At 46.0% G+C, this 22,554-nt stretch overlaps 1 protein-coding gene across 2 annotated transcripts in view; it reads left to right on the forward strand.

Moving 5' to 3' along the window:
• SPPL2B (signal peptide peptidase like 2B) overlaps positions 1–22,554 on the forward strand; it is a 144,119-nt gene that overhangs the window by 106,485 nt on the left and 15,080 nt on the right. Inside the window, exons 13-14 of one of the 2 annotated variants that reach the window (XM_090027849.1) lie at positions 13,407–13,484; positions 18,460–18,683. In XM_090027849.1, the coding sequence (XP_089883975.1) occupies positions 13,407–13,484; positions 18,460–18,683 (302 nt within the window). The remainder of the gene's footprint in view (positions 1–13,406; positions 13,485–18,459; positions 18,684–22,554) is intronic. The other variant, XM_090027850.1, reaches the window with a different exon arrangement.

Genomic DNA, 22,554 nt, shown 5'->3' on the forward strand with positions numbered 1-22,554 from the left:
ACAAACCAAAATTGTCCATCCTCTCCAGACTTTAGGAGAAGTGCCACTTTCCACTCTGGTTTTTCCCAGTACGACATCCTGGTTTCTCCTTCTTGCAAGCTGTTCCTTTACAGTCTGCCTCCTTCTGCTCTCTCCTCTGGGTTTTAAGCCTCCAGTGGAAGACTTCCTTATTAGCAGAATGTCCCATAGCTGAATCCTTAAGTGAGCTGGCTAGCTCTTCTTAAAAGGAAAAACCACTCAGTTATATATCTCCCCTCCCCAAGTGTGGCCCACTCATCTGAATTTAGCCCCGCTCTATCCCATGAAAAAAGTTCTCGTTGGTATGTGCATATCCTGATCGATGGTAGATCTCCGAGGAGTAAGTTTGCAATACCAGATACTAATGCATCAGGCTGGCATTGGCTTCTCACTTTGCTTTCGACCATGTTAAAGGGGCATGATCAGTAAGCAGGGTAAAAGGGGGCCCAAGGAGATAATACCAAGAACCTCAATTACCCACTGCACCCATCGGGCTTCGATCATTCGGTCCCGTGCTGTCCGGCTTTGGATGTGTATGGCTGTTCTTCAGTCCGTCCCTCTGGTTTTAGTAAATAGATGTTCCTTCCTGGGGCAGTCTTTTCCCCAATCCCGCCTGCCACAACTTCGATGATTCTGTCAGTGGTGGGGTCCGACTACTGGGGCTCGTCTACATCCAAGGTCTCGGGTGGACGTCTTCTGCGAGGCTCCAGCCTCCCCTGTATTTCACCCTGAACCTAGCCATGACGGGTTGCTAATATCTTTCTCGGCCTGACTCTCACTTGCAGGTATTCTAGTTTCTCCCGGAACTGTGTGTTAGGCTTCACTCTTGCCCAAATCCAAGCTACGCGTTACGGGTCTGCCTGACCATCTCGGTCCTTTACATGGCAGAGCCCTTCTTCCTACAGGGTTGGCCCTAGGGCTCTATGTCGCCAACCTCCCAGCCCCTCCAAAGGTGGGAAATCAAAACCAAAAGAAAAGAATATTTACAATACCCATGACCTTCTAACTACCAGAATCAGTCAGCTTGGCCCCGGCGTTCCCTGATTAGCCCTGACCCATGCCTGACCGCACCCTAGTGCCACTCTCTTCCCTTTCCTGCGGAGTGATCTATGAGCTAATCAGACCCTCGACGTCCTTTCTGGCTCAGGTTATTTTCTATTCCCCGCTGAGCCGCTTTATGTCCTCGGGCTTGTTTCCCGCAGCCCCTGTTGCTGCTTAAGCCCTCCGCCTCCCACTTAGGATTGTCCCTGGAGCCGGGTCGAACCTGTATTGGTCCTTCCTGACTCAGTGCCTCAAATCCCATCGCTCTCCCTTCTTCTCTGGGGCCCATTCAGGTTACCGCAGTCACCTTTCTGATGCCCTGGATTCTCTCCCAGGGGTCCTCCGTCAGGATTCAGCGTGACCGCTTCTTCTCTCTTTAGCCTGCCACTGGCATCTTCCTCCTTAAGGACTCGGAGGCAGCCTTCTGCCCTGTGAGTGGCATTCCTGCTTCCTTTGTCTTCAGGAAGAGGTCCAAGGAGTACCTCCCCTGTTGACTCTCTTACCGCTCTCTCCCCTTCTGCCTCGCTCACCATGCTTCTTATCTCCCTGTGCCGGCTCTTCTTCCCCCTCTCCCCTGCTGGCCACAGTTTTAAAAAGACGCGGCTAAAGAGCCACGCAGGTCCCGCCGCCACTTCCGCTCTCGCTGCGGCTCCAGCTGCAGGAAGGGATTTTCCCTCACTCTTTCTTTATGTCTGTCCGGGGTGTTCCGGCCCCCAGGGGTCCCCCTTGACCCCTCAGGGTCCATCCCTTGCGTTCTCCCTGTGACACCCCCTTTATGACGAGGGTGTAGGTAGTAGCCATGTTGGTCTAAGGACGTAGGCAGACAAGGTTCTTTGGTTGAATCTGATACCTTTTAAATAGTTGGAAAAAAATTTCTTAGCAAGCTTTCGGGTTTAAACACCTTTCATCAGGCTGAAGAAGCATCTGCAGCTGGATGGGAAGAGCACACAGCAACTGCAGATGCTTCCTCAGCCTGACAAAAGGTGTTTAAACCCGAAAGCTTGCTAAGAAAATTTTTTCCAGCTATTTAAGTTGGTCTAATAAAAGATATCAGATTCACCCAAAGCACTTTATGGCACAGAGTAGTTTTGCTCTTGGGGCAAAAGCTTCAGATGTTCTCTGTTCTCAAAGCTCTACGAGAGAACAGCTGCAAGGTCTTGCTCCGAGGCATCCACCTGAAAATAAGCCTGCAGTCAAATTCCAAATGGCACAGTACCATGGCATTATATAGTATCCATTTCTTATTTCTCCAAATGCTCCCACCCATGCTGGAGTCCACTGCACAGATCAGGGTGCCGTAGTATGCAGTTTTTCTATTAGTAGAGCAATTATTGATAAGAAATTTGAGGTAAAGCACCAGTAAGAACTTGCCAATTTGAGGAAAGACTTCAGTTGCTTTTTTGTTTTGTTTTGGATACTGGGGACTCCACTAGAGGGGTCTAATCTTCCCATTGCGTAAAGCATCCCCCAAATACTTTCTTACTAGCAGAAGGTTATTATCCAAGTCAGCATTTTGCTGGATTTCCCATAAGGGCTTCTGCTAGAAGTGACTAGTGTACTAGTGACTATTGTACTGCCATGACCTGCTAGAGGTCTTCCCTCCAGGTACTCGTAAACACGACTACATCATCATGGTTCCCTGTGGCACGTTCTCAGTGTAGCTGCAGTACCTTGTCCATTAGCTGTTGGAAGATAGCGGGGCACCATGGAGCCCCAAAGGCAGAGTTCTGAACAGATACAGCCCTCAAGGGGTTGTGAACGCTGTTAATTCCCAGCATTCTGGCAGTAGGGAGATCAGCCAGTAACCCTCATCAAATCCAGTGTTATATATTTAGCATGCCCTAGTCGCTGTAGCGACTCACTGATCACGGGTATCCAGTCTGCGTCAGACTTCAACGCCACATTTCATTTTCAGAAATCAATGCAAAACAAGATTCTCTCGTCCAGTTTGGTAACCAATATAGTCAGGTTAGGGGTGCATCAATAGAGATTTTTTAGGCCAATACCGATGGCTGACTTTTTTAATGAGCCGTATCGGCTGATACTGATCCAACTGCTACGCACACCCGGGGAGGGCACGGGGGGCATGTGCCCCTGGATCTGCACACGGGATGAAGGTGGGCTGCCACTGTGGGCTGGAGCCGGGGCTGTGCTGAGCTCGTCCTGGCAGGGGCTGGGCTGGGCTGGGCTGCACTCCAGGTGGGTGACAGTAGGATTGCTGGGAGGGGGGCTGCAGGGGGAGTCTGTAGCCACCACAGTTCACCATAGCCCCCCTCCCAGCACCACCGCCCACCCAGCTCGGCCCAGCTCCTGCTGGGACGAGCTTGGCACAGCCCCGGCTGCAGCCCACAGCGGCAGCCCACCCTCGTCCCATGTGCAGATCTGGGGGCACATGCCCCCTGTGCCCTCCCGGGGTGCATGGAACAGCAGGAGCTGCCCCACACCCCTGAACAAGCCATGCACTACTCCTTCCCATGCCCCACCCCTTCTGCACAGCGCCTGCTCCTGCCCCAGCCCCACTCCCTCCCTCATTGCAGGGGCCTCGGTCTGCCCCCCACCCCCACCCGGCCCCTTCCCTCACAACAGACGTACTAGCTAGACCTGGCTGCTTGCCACACTACCAGGCTGCACGGCTAACTGCCTGCATGGTCAGTTGTGGCTGTGTACATACACAGGACATTTATCAGCAACATTATCAGCCAAAAAAGCTGATTGCTGATGCTGTCAATTTTCCTTATATTGGTGCCAATCTGATATGGGACCAATGTAGACTGTTCCGTTCACTTGAAGGTGCTTTGATCACTTCCATATCCAGCACATGCTATTGCTTCCTTTCTCAGTTTCCCATAATTTCTCTGGTACTCTGGAGAACCCTTTTTGGACTGGGCACCCTGGCTTCAAGTACAATATGCTAACTAATAGGGTAGTTCTCCCAGGTTTGGTCACAAACACTTCTGGATTACCTCCACTAGGGTCCTTGTTTCCACTTGCTGTGTTTTGGACAGGTTCTGCCCCACAGGCAATTGTACTGACTGGAAGTCAAACCTTTTCTTGCACATTTCCATATTTTCTGTCAAACAAATTGAGCCATTAAGTGTCTCTCGGACTCTCCGTGGTTTCAGGAGATTTATCTAGGATATCTGGGACCGACATCACTTCCCCAGCAGGTGCACTTCAGAATTTACCTCCCCAACTCATCTTACCAGCTCAGAGGGCCCCGCCCATTTGGCTGTTGGTGTGCTTTCTAAATGAGGGCAGTAACAGTAGGACCTAGTCCCTGGGTTGATACACCAGTTGTGCATATTCTGATTGTCGTGTTGTGATTGGGACCGTTTGCACAGTTCAGAGGTTCTCTTGGCTGAATTCCCGCTCAAGATCCAACCGTTCCAGTACCTGGAGAACATACTGCACTACATTTTGAGATCTCACGCCCTGTCTGCTAGGCTTCCTGACGGAGGTCTAATATAACATGAGGTTCTCCCCCTTACAGGGGAAAACGCCATTGATGATTAGGAAAAGTCCTGGATCACAAATAACAAATAGTGTAGAAGAACATCCCATTTCTTGGGTTCTGTCACCTAACTTCCTTAAAGTTTGATTAAATATCTCTGCCAATCCATCTGTCTGTGTGAAGTAGAGGCTCTCACAGATGCACTTTTAAAGGTCCCTGTAACAGGGTTGCCTTAAGGTTGAACTGGATACATTTGTTGGAGGTATGGGATGATAGGATAGGGAGTGTCTGTGATATGTAGAGTTATATGTTTGCAGGCCCTTGGTGAGGTATAAATGTAGCTCAGTGTATGGAAGGTGTTTTATAATTCCAAGTGTCAGAGCTTTCCCTGGGACTTCGCACTCCCCCCTTCTTCCCCATCCCTCACCCCATGAATGTTACTGGCTTCTGAGACTGTTTTACCTTCCTCTGAAGTACTGGAATACTGGTCACAACCAAGACTCATGGTTTTAGACTGAGGTGCTCTGATGTTCTTGACTATACTTAAAATATCTAGGGCTCTCCAGGTGAAGATCTTGTTCTTAAGGTGTTTTTGCCTTCCTGTGTGGCATGGGTCATGGTCCTTTTCCTAAGATCTTCTGAGTGTATATCAGCCAACTACTCCCTCCTCATTGCAGTGACTGGGCATTAGCAACACCCTTGTCTCCCCTGGTTTTACCTATAGTATGTTATCTAAAACGCCAAGAATGCTGTATATCAGTAGTGCTCAACCTCCAGCATGCAGGCCAGATCTGGCCTGTAGGGCTGTCATCCAGCCCTTGGGATTCCCCATAGGTCCAGAAACCTGATGGTGGGGGAGCACAGTGGCAGTGTTAATTGCCATAGCTCTGAAAATGATTCTGAAAGCTATGGCAGTTAACAGTGCCACCAGTCCCATAGCATGTGGGACTAGATTGGCACATGGGGTCACTTTGTAGCCTAATCTGGCATATATGGCAGCTCACCAGCAGACTGACTCAGTGCACTGATCCCACACTGGTTCCATCCATGGATCAACCTCATCCACAGGATCTGGCCCAAAGGTGCTGCTAATTCCCTGCCAGTGCAGCAATGAGGAAGTAGTTGGCTGATATGCACTCAGAAGATCTTAGGCAAAGGACCGTGACTCTGGCCTAGCCCCACTCATCCAACCCACAGGGCCAGAAGCTTGTGCACCGTGTTGTCCCGTGTTGTTAGGTGAGGGTTTGAAGTGGTGATATTAGGGTTTCCTTCAGTTAACAACTGCAAGCAAACACAGGATTCTGGATTTAATGGCACAAGAGACCCCTTCAAATCCTGTGTTCCTATTTCCTAATTATTAAGCCAGACAAATGTTTCAAAAGAGCCTCTTTATTTATTCACCTTTCAGGAATGCCACCTGCAGTTGTTGCTGCTCCTGTTTGTGTTCCTGCTGCTGAGGTTCCAAGGTCAAAGCCCGAGGCTAGAGCTCTGCAAGTAACCAAACTGAGATGGAGGAGAAAAAAAGAGCAAGAAGGAGAGATGCTGACACTTCTGGTAGCATCCTCAGAGAAGAGCTATGCCTGCAGGAGCCTGACATTAACAGATGAAGTACCATCAGGACCACTGTGCTGACCTGATCAGCTGTGAAGGATCTTCCAGACATGCCAAATGCCAAGCCCACTGGAGAGGATGTGGACATGGCAAAGCAGACTATGCAGATGCTGATGGATAATTTCTGCTTGGAGAGGGGAAAAAGCAGTCTCTCATAGCCATCCTCAGCTTTTAAGTCATGCTACATTTTGTACCCTATGACCAGACTTTTAGCCCAGAGCCAGGGCTAGGCTTATTTACCTCAGATGAACGGGTTCCCCTTGGCAACAGGCCTACATACTCAAGACGAGTTCCTCATGCCTCTTCCCCTCCTCTGCGTAGCCCCCATGCTATCCCTTCCAGTCTCATATCTTTGTCTTGCATCCAAACTTTTTCCTTCTGCAGCCCTGACCATTATATGAACAGACCCTGATAACAGATCCAGTATATGAACAGACCCTCCACTAGCACAGTCTTAACCACTGTCCCCCACCTGTATCTCTGAAATAGTTCCTCCCTATCTCTCCATTGGCCTTGTTGACTGTAAGCCCTGATAACTCCTTTTTCCAGTATGGGAAGGAACTCCATATCACATTCCTACCAAAAGGACTAAGGGATGTTGGGGAGAGAACAGTTTTCTAGAACCTCACAAGGACATGGACAGTACTTGCCCAGGAAAAGCAGCGTGTTATGGGACTTCAGTCTCTCCAGCATATCCATACTATGTGTCAAGACGTTGTTCCACCACTCTCCATCACTCTTAGACTGCCTACTTCCTTTCTCTCGGTTCACAAACTGCCACTACTCCCACTTGTTTCTACAATACAGCACTAAACGTTTGGGTTTTTTATACTATTTCTTTGTTAAACTTTTTTCATATAAATAAACACATTTTCTGTGAATCACATTACACATTACAAATTTTACACAGCTACTGTCTTCTTGCCTGCATCATCAGGGGCAGTGGGGTAGAGTTCCTGAAGACCTTGGTATTGTGGATCTTGCTTGATCAGCTGGTGAATTGATATCAGTGGCTCATGACACCCTGAAGTGTGGCTGATACTCCTTTGCAGTTTATTTACCTTGAACCTAGGTGCACTTAGGCACAGGATGGCAATGTGCCTGCCATTAAGGACCTTGATACAGTTTAGAAACCTTATAAAGGCAAATCCAGGTATGACCTCCTGTGGGTTAGAAAGTCTGAATAACCTTGTGCTAGTATGTGCTAGCTGGCATGGCAAACCTCCTGGATGGCTGATCCAAGCATAGATTATCCCATGCCCAAGTGTTTAGCAATAGAATAGAGTTAGAGGTTACTAGGGGTTGCCAGCTTCCAAATGGCAATTGTCATCTGTTTCTCCATGCTCATGGACACCCTCATGTTACTGGCTTGATCCTAGAGCAACACAGCAAACTCAACACATCTCTAAAATTATCACTGCACATGCTGAAGTTCTGCCACCATTCAGGTCCTTGTCATCACCATCCATTTCTTCAGCACTTCTCTCTCTGCAACAGAAGCAAGGTTTGCCAGTGTACAAGCAAGCCTTTTATGGAGCCTCTTATTTCTTCCTCCTCAAACACATTGGTCTCAAACTGACCAAGCACTGAATATATCTCAGGAAGCATGTTTTCAGTGCCAGGATAGCCGAGTCCTAAGCTGCCAAGCTGCAGTATACCAGCTGGCAGAGGTGCTCAAACAGGGAAGAAAGTATGACCACTCGTGTGAAACCCCTCTGCTGTTAGGTGGATAGTTTCATAATTAGTAGGGTCAGAAGGGACCTGAGCACATCATCGAGTCCGACCCCCTGCCATGGCAGGAAAGAGTACTGGGGTCAAACGACCCCAGCAGGGTGATTGTCAAGCCTTGTCTTAAAGACCCCCAGGGTAGGAGCCAGCACCACTTCTCTTGGAAGTTGGTTCCAGATCCTAGCCGCCCTGACCGTGAAGTAGCGCCTCCTGATGTCTAGCCTAAATCTACTCTCTGCCAGCTTGTGACCATTATTGCTGGTCACTCCTGGCAGTGCACGGGGGAATAGTGACTCCCCCAATGCCTGCTGATCCCCCCCTGAGTAGTTTGTAACAGGCCACTAGATCCCCCCTCAGCCTTCTTTTGTGGAGGCTGAACAGGTTCAGGTCCCGTAGCCTGTCCTCATAGGGCCTGCCCTGCTGCCACCTGATCATGCGAGTGGCCCTCCTCTGGACCCTCTCCATGCTGTCCACATCCCTCCTGAAGTGCGGTGCCCAGAACTGGATGCAGTGCTCCAGCTGCGGCCTGACCAGTGCCGCATAGAGAGGGAGGATCACCTCCTTGGATCTGCTTGAGATGCATCTGTGGGTGCATGACAAGGTGTGGTTGGCCTTCCTGACTGCATCCCCACACTGCTAGCCCATGTTCATCTTGGCATCAATGATGACTCCAAGATCCTTTTCTGCCTCTGCACTGATGAGGAGGGAGTTCCCCAGCCTGTAGGTATGCTGCTGGTTCTTCCTCCCCAGGAGCATCGCTTTGCACTTGTCAGTGTTGAATCCCATCCTATTCTTGTCTGCCCACCCCTGTAACCTGTCTAGGTCTGATTGTAGCCTATTCCTTCCTTCTAGCATGCCCACATCCCCCCACATCTTAGTGTCATCAGCAAATTTGAACAGGGTGCTTTTTACCCCCTCGTCCAAGTCACCGATGAAGATGTTGAACAGTGCGGGCCTGAGGACCGAGCCCTGCGGAGCCCCACTGCCCATGTCCTTCCAGGTTGAACAAGACCCATCCACCACCACTCTCTGGGTGCAGCCCTCCAGCCAGCTGGCAACCCATATGACCAGCCAGTTGGTGACCCATTAGTTGAGCAAGTACTTCATGGTGCTGCTCATTCAAAGACTGGAGAAGATCGGCATCCATCCTCTGGTCACTCTGAGAATGCTATAAACATGTAACTGACCAGTTCTACTGACAATGTGATGATTATAGGAAGCAATGACCAGAAGCATGGGGGTTAAATACCCATAAGAATCTGCATTTTACACTCAGCTGTCTTCTGAAGTCTCTGGGAAATTGTGACCAAAAAGGAGACTAGCATTCCTGCTTACTAGACCCCTACTTGTGAAGTAGCACAACTGCATCTGCTTCAGCAAAGTTTGAATTAATGTAGTGGGGAGAGTCTGTGCAACACCTGTATGCCACAAAGTAAGAGTACTTCAAATAAAGATGGAATTTTGAAGTGCTCTATTTGTGTATATCTGCATACCTTTAGGGCACTATTTCAAAACTAGGGTGCATACATCAGTAGCAGCAATACCTTGATTCAGAAGTTGCAGGTCTTGTCTCTGGGAAAAGTAGGCTGCAGGAGGGATTCCTCTCCTTTTCCTTCCTCCTCTCCCTCTTCTGTGCTTTGGGGGTAAGATGCTTTACCTCGAAACAAGCTGCCACTTGGCTGAGGTTGCAGCACCATTGGAGTTAGTTGGCAGCCAGCTACCCTCGTCCCTTGATGTTGGCATCCATTTTCTTAAGGTATGTCTTTAATATGTCCCTGTAACATTTCCCCTGGGCACCTCAAGATCTCAAGCTGTTGCTAAGCTGGAAGTAGAGCACTTGTTTTGGAAGTCAAGTCACACAGCATCTGGTCTAGCAGAGATGTTGCTTGAGGATCACTGACTCAGTGCTGGTAAATATTGGTTACAGCAAGGATGCTGGTGCTTGTGTAGCGATCTTCCCTCTTGATGTGGAAGATTTCCCAGAGGCTTTGTTGGCAATACCTATCCAGGCTCTTGAGATGACGATAATACATCACCCACATTTCACATCTGTAGAAGAGTGGGAATGATGACTGGATTGTAAACACAGATCTTGATGTCTTTCCAGGGATGGCAATAAGACATACCAAAGCAATTTCCTAAAGGAGGCACTTTCACACTGGATCCTATGCTGTATCTCCTCATCAGTGTTCACTTTGAGAGAGGTGACTACTGAGGTAGGGGAAGTGCTCAGTTATCTCCAAGGTCCTTGGATCTTTCCCTCCATGGTAATTTGGGGTGGAGGGTCACATTCATGGCCTGTTGAAAGAGAGGCCCAACATTTGGTAGGCTTCTCCAGAAAGATCCAGCATGGTCTGGAGGTTTTCCTCAGTGTGCACAAGGATAGTGCAGTTATCAGCAGATTGAAGGTCAAAGATAGTTGTTTTGAGTACTTTGTTTCTTGCGAGAAAATAAACCAAATTGAAGAGACCTCCATACATTTGGTATTCGGTTCCAGAAGGAAGGTGGTCCTTAATGAGAACCAGGATGACTGTCAGAAAAATGGAGAACAGAGTTGGGGTGATGACACATCCTTGCTTGCCCCCAGTTCAGGTGACAAATGGATTCATCTCAAATTTGCTTCATAGTCATCTGGTCATGGGGAAGACTCAGGATTTTGATGTGCTTTTCAGGGTGTCCAAATACTAGCCCAGCAGGCAGGATGCGGTGCGGGATGGAGCACTGCACTGCCATGCCTGCCAAGTTGAGGTGCCCCATTTCCGCCCAACAACAGCAGGGCATGCAACTCATCACTGCTGCCTCACCGTATCTTGTGGTAGGCGCTCCGTCCCATGCTGGGTCTCATCTGATGGGGTACAGAGGTGGCTTCTGCCCAAAGCTGGTTTGGCCCAACTGCAGCCGCATGCCCCACTGTGGGCATAGAAATCTGGGGTGGGCATCTGCCCCCTTCCCAGCCCCCCCCCCTCCCCGATGCATAGGACATAGACAAACGTGAGAGTCCAAAGAAGAGCCACCAGTATTATCAGAGTCTTACACAGCAAACCATACGAGGACATGCTGAGGGATCTGGGGCTCTACAGCCTGAAGAAAAGATGTCTGAGAGGTGACCTGGTAGCAGCTTACCGCTACACTGGGAGAGTACATCAAGGACTCGGTGAGCAACTGTTCACCAGGGCACCTGATAGGAAAACTAGGAGTAATGGCCAAAAACTCCTGGAAGACTGATTCAGGCTCAACATTAGAAAAAGCTTATTCATGGTCAGGATGTCCAGACTGTGAAATAAGCTCCTTCCAGAGATGGAGCAATCACATACCCTGGAAATCTTCAAGAAGAGACTGGACAGTCACCTTGCTGGGGTCACCTGAACCCCAGTTTTCTTTCCTGTTTGGTGCAGGGGACTGGACCCAATCATCTTCCAAGGTCCCTTCCGGCCTCACAACCTATGAATCTGTGAATCTCTAAGACAAAGGCTCACAAGACCATTTGCTAATGTCTACAGGGAGCTCTGTAAGTTGACTGACAAGCTGATTTTTGATGGTGAAGTCAACACTGTAAACATGCCTGTCCTGGGCCAGTTTCCTCTTTCAGAAGAAGGTGTAGCCTCCACCCTCTTCTCTCAGCTGACCCTTATCCAATCATCTTGTCTCACTCAGAACTGTAATGTCAGTGTAACTCAGTAGTTCCCTAGAGACAATGGCAGTTCTTTTGGTTATTCGTTGCCTTGGTTATCTGTCAAGGTTTGAATGTTCCATATTGTGAAATCATTTTCTTCTTATAATGTTTTCAACCTCAGAGAGTTTGATCCTGCTGAACACAGTTACTAGCCAGGAGCAGATAAGACCACCTAGGTTTAGGACACCTTTACTAGCCCCTTCCCCATGTAGGGCAAGCAGAGGGGATCCTGAATAGGACAGCTCACTCATGGTAGCAGCTGCCAAATCGCACCCCTGTCTCAACCCAGGTGCAAGATGGTCATCAGGCTACCACCACTGCATATAGATTCATGGCTGGACTACTCCTGTCTCCATCAGTACTGGTCCATCACCACAGGGCTTTTGGAGGTTGGTACAGACGAGCATATTGCTTCCTGTGGTAGAAGCCTACACATGACTTTATTTCACATGAGGAAGTTGGTGCATGGAAACAGCAACCACGTGATCTTGACATGGTGGAGATCTTGGCCCAGTGGCAAGAGAGAACGCTAGACAGCAGGAGACCTCCATCTGACTGCAGTCTTCTCCCATCTTTACAGCTGTTGAGATTTTGACATCACCTTCCACCTGATCTACCACTGAGGACTTGGAATTGGACTGTGGTTTGTCTGGAATGTCACCTCTGGCCTGTTTGTCATGGGTGACCTTGTCAGGATTGTGGGACTGTGGATAACATAGCTCTGAGCATTGTTAGGATACACAAGCCTCTCCACCACTAGAAGGTCTGAATCCATAGAGAGGTAGGCTGCATAGACACTGAGAATTTAAGTGTCATACTGGGTCAGACCATTCATCCTTCTAGCCCAATATCTTGTCTCTGATAGTTTGAGGGCCAGTCGGTGCTGGCCAGTATACTCTGTTCTTTGTGCCCCCTTGGAGCACACATTATTAACTTTCGACTCACACCCTGCTCCCATTTTTTATAATAGTCACTTGCTACACACTTAATGCCCCTCCTCCAGAAACAGGGAGAGGCCTGTAGTTTCTGAGCGGCTGTAGCCCACAGACAAAATCTGTTGTGTAAAAGGGTACATGGCAAGCTTTTAAAGGGTACATAAGGGACTGAAAAACAGAAGAAACAAAATCAAAGAAATAAGAATGCATTCTGCGATCTTACAGGTTACAGTGCAGCTATAGTGACAAAGAGTTTTTTTAACCATAACATGGAATTATAAGTGAACAAAGTAGTGAAACACATAAAAGTGGGTACATGACTCCCAAAAGATTGAGAACCACTGATATCAACTTTATTAAGCTCTCAGTGCAAGCTCAGTATAGTAGAAGCATATATAACTTCTGTGCAATCCATAAGCTAAGCTGAGCTGTGCACTTGCTTGAATATATCAGCACAGTAAAAAACAGACTGTTAGTCATAAGTCAAACATTAAGGGCACAAAAATCATGGTTTGTAGGCTATCTAAAAAGTACTACAATGCCATTCATTCTCTTTATCAAAATGGATGACAACTCTCTAAAAGGCAGCACTATGGACAAGGATCTCAGAATCTTAGTGGATCACAGACTCGGTATTTTAGTCTGTAGTGTGACACAGCTGCACAAAAGGCAAATGGGGGGTTGTGATGCATCAATAAGAACATTAGGTAAGATATGAGAGGTGACAGCACCTCCTTATTTAGCACTACTTAGGCTTCATTTACAGTATTGTTTGCCATTTTGGGCTTCACATTTTGTTTTGTATAAATATGATCCTGCCTCAAGAAGGGGATAGGTGACTTGAAGGTCCCTTCCAGGCCTATTTTTTATGATTCTACTATCTTACAATTTGTGTATGTATGTACTCATGTATGTCCTTTAAAAATCTACCTTTTCTTTATTCTTTTAGGCTTACTGGTAGCTTACTGCCATAGATTTGATATCCAGGTGCAATCCTCCAGAGTCTATTTTGTAGCCTGCACTATAGGTATGTATGATGCTGGTGTTTCTACAAAAGTAAAGCCAGAGTCTCTGTATTAACGTAGCTTGCTTTACACCTGCTTACCTCACTCTCAAAATCAAGCATTGAAACAGTTTTAAAAAAATAAAAACTCTCCACCAGTTTTGAGGCTGGACCACTCAGTCCCAGTTTAACTGCTGTGTTACCACTCTGAGCACCTTTGTTTGTCCCAAGTATAATTATGCTCTTTGCTGTTGTTTTATGCCCTTTCCAGAATTCCCAGGTTGTTTTGCAGGTGATTCATGAATGTTTGGGGTACATATGGAGGCTGTAGTCTTTTTATCACTATCCCTAAGCTTGCTTTATTAGCCAGATTTTGGACAGCTCTGAGTTGATTAAGTTGAGTGGCTGGATCCAAATCGGTTTTGTACAAGGGTCCACTTGGGATCTTGGATTACCTAAAAATTAGGCACCTTGCCTGAGGAGCAAAATCCAAAGGGACAGTCAGTAATGAAAGTAGTTGTCTTTGAAGGGTGATCCAGATCATCTAGTCCAAGTGTATCAAACATTTTGGCTCACGGGCCATATCTGGGCCATAGAATTGTGGCATCTGTCCTAGAGGGTCCAGGAGTTGCGGAGTGGGGCAAGATGGTCAACCAAAAGCCAGAGTACAGAGGTCTGTTGGGGACATGTGTCATAACCCCTGCAGTTCTTTGCCTGCTGCAGGCTCTACCCCTGCCGATCCTGCTTCCAATTCCAGGTCTGGCCTCTGAGGAGACCCACAGTCCCCACTCCACCCAAGGGGCTGAGTTTGACATCCCTAACCAAGGCAATAAGCAGGGAGTGCCTGTAGCAAGGAAGTGCTGAACACAGAGGTGTGTCTCAATTCTGCTTCCTGTAGTCACCTCTGATTTCCTAGAGGAGAAGTATTGAACTCATTGGGAGCAGCTTCAGTTCAGACCTAATCACACATCTAGGTCTCCTCCACTTCCAGGGGAGTGCCCTTATCACTGAATTAGAGAGTTGGGTTTGTTCTTTCTTGTTCTCCTGGCTCCATGTATCTTACGCTCTGGATCTCTAGTGGCCTGGTTCCAACAAAAGGAGGGTGCCTTCACTCAAAAGCCTTGGTGATCTGGGCACTTTTCTGAGAATGGGAGATATTGATGTGAAGCCATCAGGCTCTTGGGTAGCCTAGAACCCTGGCCTCCCCCTTCCTGGGCAAGTCATCTAACTGCTAACCTATTGTAAAAAAGTTGAGCTGTTCTACCACCACCAGCCATGCCTGAGAGTAGCTGAGGAAAGCTGCCTAGGTTTAGGGCACCTTTTCTTCTCCCTTTCCCATGTGATGTGAGTAGAGGGGATCCTGAATAAGACTGTTCAGTCACAGTAGCAGCTGCCAAATTGCACCCATGTCTCAACCCAAATGCAAGGCAACCATCAGGCTACAGCTGCTTGCATGTAGATTCATGGCTGGATTAGTTCTTTCTCCATCACGACTGGTCCATCACTGCAGGGCTTTTGGAGGTTGTACAGGAGAGCATGTTGCTTCCTGTAGTAAAAGCCTGAACTCAGTCAAGCCTTTAGGGGTGCTCTGTGGACACCTAATGGCTTGAAACTTCAGTAGAGTTTAGGTATCCCTCAACACCAATCTGGATATTGGCAGAGCTTACAGCAGGTGTGGGCAAAATACAGCCCACAGGCTGGATCCAGGCCATGCCTGCCCTTATGGTGCTCCACATGGGACCGAGCAGTACCCACTCCCGCCATGGCAGCCCGCACCGTGCTCCCGCTGATCCGAGCCCCAACCATCATGCAGCTTCTGGCAGGGCTGTTCCCAGTGTGGCTGAAGCCAGATGCTGCTCTACTCCCATCGCCTCCACAAGGAGCAGCCCAGGTGAAGCTTCCTCCCCGCCCAAAGCAGTGCAGCAGAGGCTGGAGGAGGAGCCGCCACTGGAGGTGAGGTGAGCGGAGCAGCACCTGGCCAGTTGCAGCCATGCTGAGAAGCTGCACACTGGCTGGGGCCTGGACTGGCAGGGCTGTTCTGTTCTCTTCATCTCCAGCTCCAACTGCTGCACTGCTCGGGGTGGGGAGGAGCTTTAGCCAGGTAGCTCCTGCCCAGTGTGTGGAGCCCTGGCTCCAGGTATCAGTTGCCTTCCATCCACTCTACTTGCCCAATACAATGAGCAGCCACCTGGGAGCTGGAGCTCCACATGCTGGGCAGGAGCCACCTGGATAAAGCTTCCCCACACGGCAGGAGCAGGAGAAGCAGCTGCAGCTGCAGCTGCAGCTGGAGGCAAAGGGAGCAGAACAGCTCCACCAGCCTGGGACTGGGCGCAGGCCCTGGCTGGTGAGCACAGCTTCCAGTAGGGCTGTTCCTGGTGTGGCTCCAGCAGGCTGGGTGCTGCACTGCTCCCTTCACTTCCTGGTGACATTGCGAGTCTGGCTGGCTGCAGCCACACTGGGAACAGCCATACCATAAGCTGTGTGCTGGCTGGGGCCTGGGACTGGGGCCAGAGCCGGTGGCTTTAGGCAGGATAACAATACTGGTTGCCCCATGCAGAGCATAAAAGGGGTAGCAGCCAACTGGATGAGCTCTGCTCCATTCACCCCCTGCCTTCCCCCTCCCTCCCCTCACCCTGGCTGGCTTCCAGGCAGCCCTCCCCTCCTCCCCCCATGCATATGCCCCTTTCACCTCCCTCTCCCCATAGGGCAGGGTGTGAGGGGAGTGGATTATGCCTGTCCCAAGCATGGCTCCCCAACCACCCAAAGCCCCATAGGGAGTTTGATGAGTTGTTGCCAGGGAAGGGGGGTGCGGTGCTGACCCAATCTATAACAGTTCAGCAAAACTCCCTGCGTGGCCTTTGGGCCCAACTGCTTGTCCATCCCTGACCTAAAGTAATGCTTCTCAAGCTTTTAGAATCAAGATAGCCCTTGGTAGACTCCAGACACACCTTGGAAAATGCCAGCTCTTTGCTTTCACTTCTTTTTTTTAACTATGGGAAAATAATAGAGCTATTCTTCTGTTGCGAAGAACTCAGAAAAATCACAAAAGTTCAGATTGTTTTTAACACTATTTTAAATCAACTGGTATGTCTTGTGAATTGTGTATAGGTGTTTGCACACCTAACTGCTGATTTTGTGCAGCACCCTGATAGGCATCACTGGTTTAGAGCAGTGCTTCTTAACCTTTTTTTTTAGACTCAAGGTATCTCTCAGAAAATACCAGATCTTACCTTTCAATCTTTTTTTTTTTTTTGTTACTTTGGAAAAATAGTAGTGACTTTTTTCTGTTGCAAAGAACTCATAAAGATCACAACAGGTCACAGTGTTTTCAAAATTATGGATCCCTATTTGAAATCTCTGGGTTTATCTTGCAAATTATGTTTACATGCCACTGTGCTAACTGTTAGGTGTTAACAGTGTTAGCATTGTATGGCACCTCACACTACCCTTGAAAGGCTCTCAAGATACCCCAAGGTGCTACGGTATCCTGGTTTGAAAATCACTGGCTTAAAAGATATGAGTTTAGTGACCTAAGTCGTTTCTGACCATGTACCACAAGCTTAAGCCAAAACGCATATGGAATTTTTCAGACCAAAATGGGGTATTTAATGATTCTGGTCTTCTAAGTGGTTTTGTGGCCACTGCAGTGAGGTTGATGTGGATTGTTTTTCATGGTTTAGGAGACTAAATTCCATGCAAGACATGTTTAGGCACCAGCAAGGACAGTTTGGATCTGTCCATAAGCAAATTAACTTGGAACTTCCTTCATTTATGGTCTGCTATTAACAGAAGAAAACGTTTCTTCAAGTTTGAGATAAACAACCAGTACAATTGCAAAATGACAAGCAGAAACATCAGAGGGCTTCAATTTCAGAAAAGGCTGTTGGTAATTTTACTACCTCCTAACTGTTTGGCTATATTCAGTGTATTTCACTTAACTGTGTATTAAATATATGGAATTTCTAGAATTTGGAGACTCACATTATGACTGCAACATATGTTCATATTTCTTAAACGTGTAAACCCCTTAAAGTCCATACTTAAGATAGAAAAGTTTGAATATTCTAGCAACTGAAGGCACCAAAAGAGCTTTAAGAAAAACAACTGCCAGAATTGTAAGAATTACAGGTTCCACTGAGTCTCCAATGGTAATTCAGTGGTACTTTACATTCCTGTTATATTTCCATTCAGAAACTTGGATTATTAAACATAACTCTGATTTTGAATTCCTTGATTAAAACTGCAGCATTCTACTCTTAAATCAGCTGTGTAAAATTGCCACAAAAATGTAGTAGTCTAGGTACAAAAATTACTTTCATACTCTTTGTCATATTAATGAAATAAAGTAGATATTACTTCCATTACTTACCTTGCTTTGGTAGAAGTTTACTTAGCTGACTTAATGGTTCAGTAAATGCTATAAAATATTTCTATATAATATTAACTCCAAGTAATGGGAATTTTTGTTGAGGAATTAGATTTATCAGCCTATACCTGGCATATTTGCAGGAACTTGCCCTGAAAGCTTTTGAAGATATTTTATATTCAGTTTAATATTTTCTGCAGTATATTATACCATAAGTAGAAATAAATGATTTAACGAGTTGTAACACATAGCTAGATATTTGTTTAATGGTGTTTCACTAAATAAGCAAAAACTATAACCAAGAATTTCCAAGTTACAAGTAAGTGTGCCAGTTGTAGTAGTCAGACAGTAATGTTATCTGTATTTTGTTTTCATTTCATTAAAAAATACTGTTTTAATGCCAGTGTTGTGATTATTTTTAGCACTGACATGATGCATAGATTTTTTTTCAGTTTATTTCACTTGTATTGTTTCAATTATTGAATTCATTACACCACATATACTAAACAGTAAAAGGAGTTTTATAATATTACTTGACAAATTAATATTAGATGATTTTTCAAGACGACAATATGGCCATTATTGAGCAAAACTGTCTGAATAACTTCATTTTGCATTTTTATCTCCTTTTAGCGTATGGTATTGGCCTTCTGGTGACTTTTGTAGCCTTGGCATTGATGCAGATGGGTCAGCCAGCTCTCCTCTACTTGGTACCCTGTACTCTTATCACTAGCTTTGCTGTTGCTCTTTGGCGAAAGGAGCTTACGATGTTCTGGACAGGCAGCGGCTTTGCGGTGAATACGTTTGATATGACTGTCTTCAAGAATAATAATACTATAAACCTAACTAGAATTAAAGTTGAGTAAAATATTGTAGTACTACCCAACAAAACAAAGATATTTATATTTGAAGTTCCCTTTTTGATCCTAAGTATTATTTTATTTGCTTTAGTAATTGTTGGACATGATCTTGTGATTGTTACTTTAATGTTTGTGGGCAGCAGAACTGACCAATGTGAGACGATAAGTGCCTTCCTAAACAACCTGATCATTACATAATTTGGGGAGATTATGATGTACATTTTCATTCATAGTTGTTTAATATAACTTCAGATAGTAACTCCCTTAAACTTAGTCATATTTGTAGATCTTCCTTTCATAGCCTAGATCATGTCAGGGTGAGGTGAGAAGCTAGCGTAGCATCTCAAACCATCATCTACGACTGGTCTGTTTTTACTTTTTGTTGTAAATTAAAATGCATCCAGTTTGAGGCAGTCAGTATTGTTTGCTGAAAGAAGAAGACAGTACCCCAAAATAAGGGACAGTTCACTGAATAGGTGTTTAATAAATGGGAGAAAAATTGTTGGTGACTCTGTAGTAGAGATGGTATATGTCCTATTGTGATGTCAGGCAACTTCTTTCAGGAACTGTGAAATATCTTCATATATCATTTCAGTCAAAACACTTGTGTGTTATTTTGGAACTGTAAAATGTTTATTCATAATGTGCTGCAATACCAAGTATAATTTGTTGTGCATTCAACACAAAATACTGTCCAGTGAAATCAGGGTTTGGTGAGATCAACAGAGTTTGAAAGGTCACACAAATACAGACATTGTCAAAGCTGTTCTTTTGCTCAAAGTGAATTAAGTTAGTTGTTCATTACTTTTGATAAGCTTTGGTCTTGTCTATAGTTGATAGGATTTCCAATATTGTTATGATGGTGAACTCTCTAAGAGGATATCCCTTAGTTTATGCAGGCCCACAAAGATTTTGCTAGTATATAATACCAGTTTTCTGAAGCTAGCCTGGGCCTTTGCTGGTTTACTTACGTTGTTTTGGTTTATGATTTTTTTCCATACTTCATACCTCTATAGCTATCTAAGCAAAACTTGTTAAGCATAGAGTGGGCCTCAATTTGAAGATTAAGTCACTGAAGAGGGTCCTCCAGTTGGAAAAATATATTAATATCACTGCTGAGCCAGAAGCCACCCTTTAAAAAAAACATTCTTGTGCTTCAGTATTTCATCACCATACAGGGTTTCTACAGAAGTATATAGTGTGGTGTATATACTTAGACACTCTGCATTCCCAGGAGGACTTAGAAGTTTGGCACCCCCAAAAAACAGTCTGGGTAGGGCCAGTGGAAACTTCCTGCTATGGTAGAATAGTAACAAAGCTAGGTCCCAGACCACTGCAAGAACAGTAGTAAGACTCATACTACTTTATTATAAATAATACTTTTTTATATAAGTTCCTGCACATTATAAAGAGTTGTTTGCACACTGTAAGCCTCATTGAGATGTTACATGTAGTTTTAAAATATGGTCATTTTATTTTGTAGGCAGTTCACAGTGTAAAAATAGACTGGCCTATAGTAACAGCTTGAATTTGACTTGATAATGAATATAACTTGACCTGAAGCCTGCAGAAACTTGTCTAGGTAAAATAAAAAAAAATCAAATACTGTATTTACTCAAATATACAATGAGGTATTTTCCCACAAGCAGCATAAGGGAATAAAGCTCCTCATCTTATATTTTCACACACAGTGAAGCAGGGAGCAGGCAGCTGCTGTGGCTCTGACTCTCGCCCTGAGCCCAGGTTGGGGCCAGTGTCAGACCCACAGCAGCCTCCTTTCTTTACTCCTGTTTCCCCTCTGCAGTCCGTTCCACTAGTGATCCAGTGACAAGCCATTGACCATTTCTGTATTTTAGATCTTCAAATCTATAATGAGAATAAAAACTCATAATAGAGATTTTTAAGTTCAGTTACTATTAAACTACTTTGAGATCCCCCAAAAAGTATCAGTCATTATTTATCATTAATGAACAATGGAATTTATCACTATGAAGAAAGAAATGGCAGAACTCCAAAACATTTTTCCACCTAAGAAGGAAGCAACACATGGACAAAAACAGTAGTTATATGAATCATAGGGCTGGAACGGACCTCTGTAGGTCACCTAGTCCAACCCCTCTACCTGAGGCAGGATCATCCCTATCCAATCCAATCTATACAAACCCATTTTCTACTCTATTAACAAAACTACACAGTCAACCTTGACACAAGCACAAGGCATAATACCCTAATCTGCCACAGGTAAAGCAGGGGGACCGTGGTGGCCAATATCTTGCTGGTTCAAAAGTTGTTAAAATACTCTTGAGAGATCCAAGAAAGAGAGACATGTCTCCTGCTACAGAGGATGGCAGCCCCCTCTCCCCAGTCTATACCAATCTAACCATGGGTGTGAAATTATTTCCTGACCCTGAAAATGGCACTCGATCTGAGCCTAAGCATAGATGCAAGACCTAGCCAGGAACCTCCAGGTTTAAGTCCCAGCAGAAGTGTTGGCACACCTTCCTCAAAATCCCCAGCTCTGGCTGCAGCCAACACACACTACTTCTGAAGAAGGCTTAAAAAAGACATCAGGAGTCTCTGGGGCTGGGGCTGGGACAGATGGGCCAAGCCAGACTGGACTGCCACCCACAATTGCCGCCCCACTTTGCCACGCTGGCCTGTGTCAGCACCCTCCTTCCCACAATGCCGTGCACATCAGCACTTCTCCCTCCCTCCCCCCCTCACTGGATCAGCACCCATACTTAAGTGGCCGTCCATAATTGCCCACCCCTGGTCAAGAGCCTACTGAATTGTGCTCCCATCCTCCAGTACATTCCTGGTCCTTCCTGATTTTATGGCATTTGCAAATTTGCTCAAGAAGCTTTATATGCCAGCATCCAAATCATTAATAAACACATTGAACAGTACCAGGCCTGGGACAGACGCCTGTGGGACTCCACTCAAAACATACCTTTCCAATAGGAATCCATTTATAAATACCTTTTGCTTGCAGCTACTGAGCCACCTGTTTATCCATCCCATAGTAGTTTAGTTTAGGCCATATTTCTCCAAAGGCTGAGATCAAGTTTGACACAATTTGTTCTTAGTAAATCTGTGATGGTTGCTTGTGATCAGCCTTTCCTCGTCCAGATGCTTGCAAGGGAACTTCCTTAGGAGATGCTGCAGTAACTTCCCAGGTATTCAGGTGAGGCAAACCAGTGTGTTGTTCCCCAGGTCATGCCTTCTTTAAAGAGGGACACTACAATGGCCCTTTTCCAGTCCTCTGGTACCTTGCCCATCTCCCATGACTTTGAAAATATTATTGCCAATGGCTCCAAGATCATCTCTACCAGTTTCTTCAGTACCTGGTTTGAAGTTTATCAGGCCCTGCTGATTTGAATTCATTCAGACCCATCAAAAGCTCTCTGACTGTCTAATATTAAATTGTACTGATAATTAGGTGTTCTCATTTAACTGTTACATCTGTCTCTGCAAATCTGTTGCAACTTCCATGCTGTTTTGTTCAGGATTAAAGTTTGCAGTTTGGCTTGCAGCTTTAGGAGTGTGCACACTTAGCAACTTCATTACAACTGTTGATGCATGCTCATGAGTGCCAATTCTCTATTCCTTTTTAAAAGTTAAATGTATGCCTGTCACTTCCCAAATCATTTAGAAATAATGAACCCTTTAAGCTTTAAGTTCTAAGACTTTAAGCATTTTATGAGACTGCTGTGGACATTTTGCTTTTGTGAATCAGTGGGACCTATCCCAAAAGTAAATCTTTTGGGGTTTGAAGTTACTGCAATTGTAGCCCTCTTGTTAGCCTTTAGCTAACGTTATTTTTAACTCTACCACCCAGTTAGCATGTAATTAATATTGGACACTCAAG

Source organism: Crocodylus siamensis, chromosome 14 (genome assembly GCF_052110815.1).
Source record: "Crocodylus siamensis isolate JL-2025a chromosome 14, ASM5211081v1, whole genome shotgun sequence".
In the NCBI taxonomy this organism is placed as follows: Eukaryota; Metazoa; Chordata; order Crocodylia; family Crocodylidae; genus Crocodylus; species Crocodylus siamensis.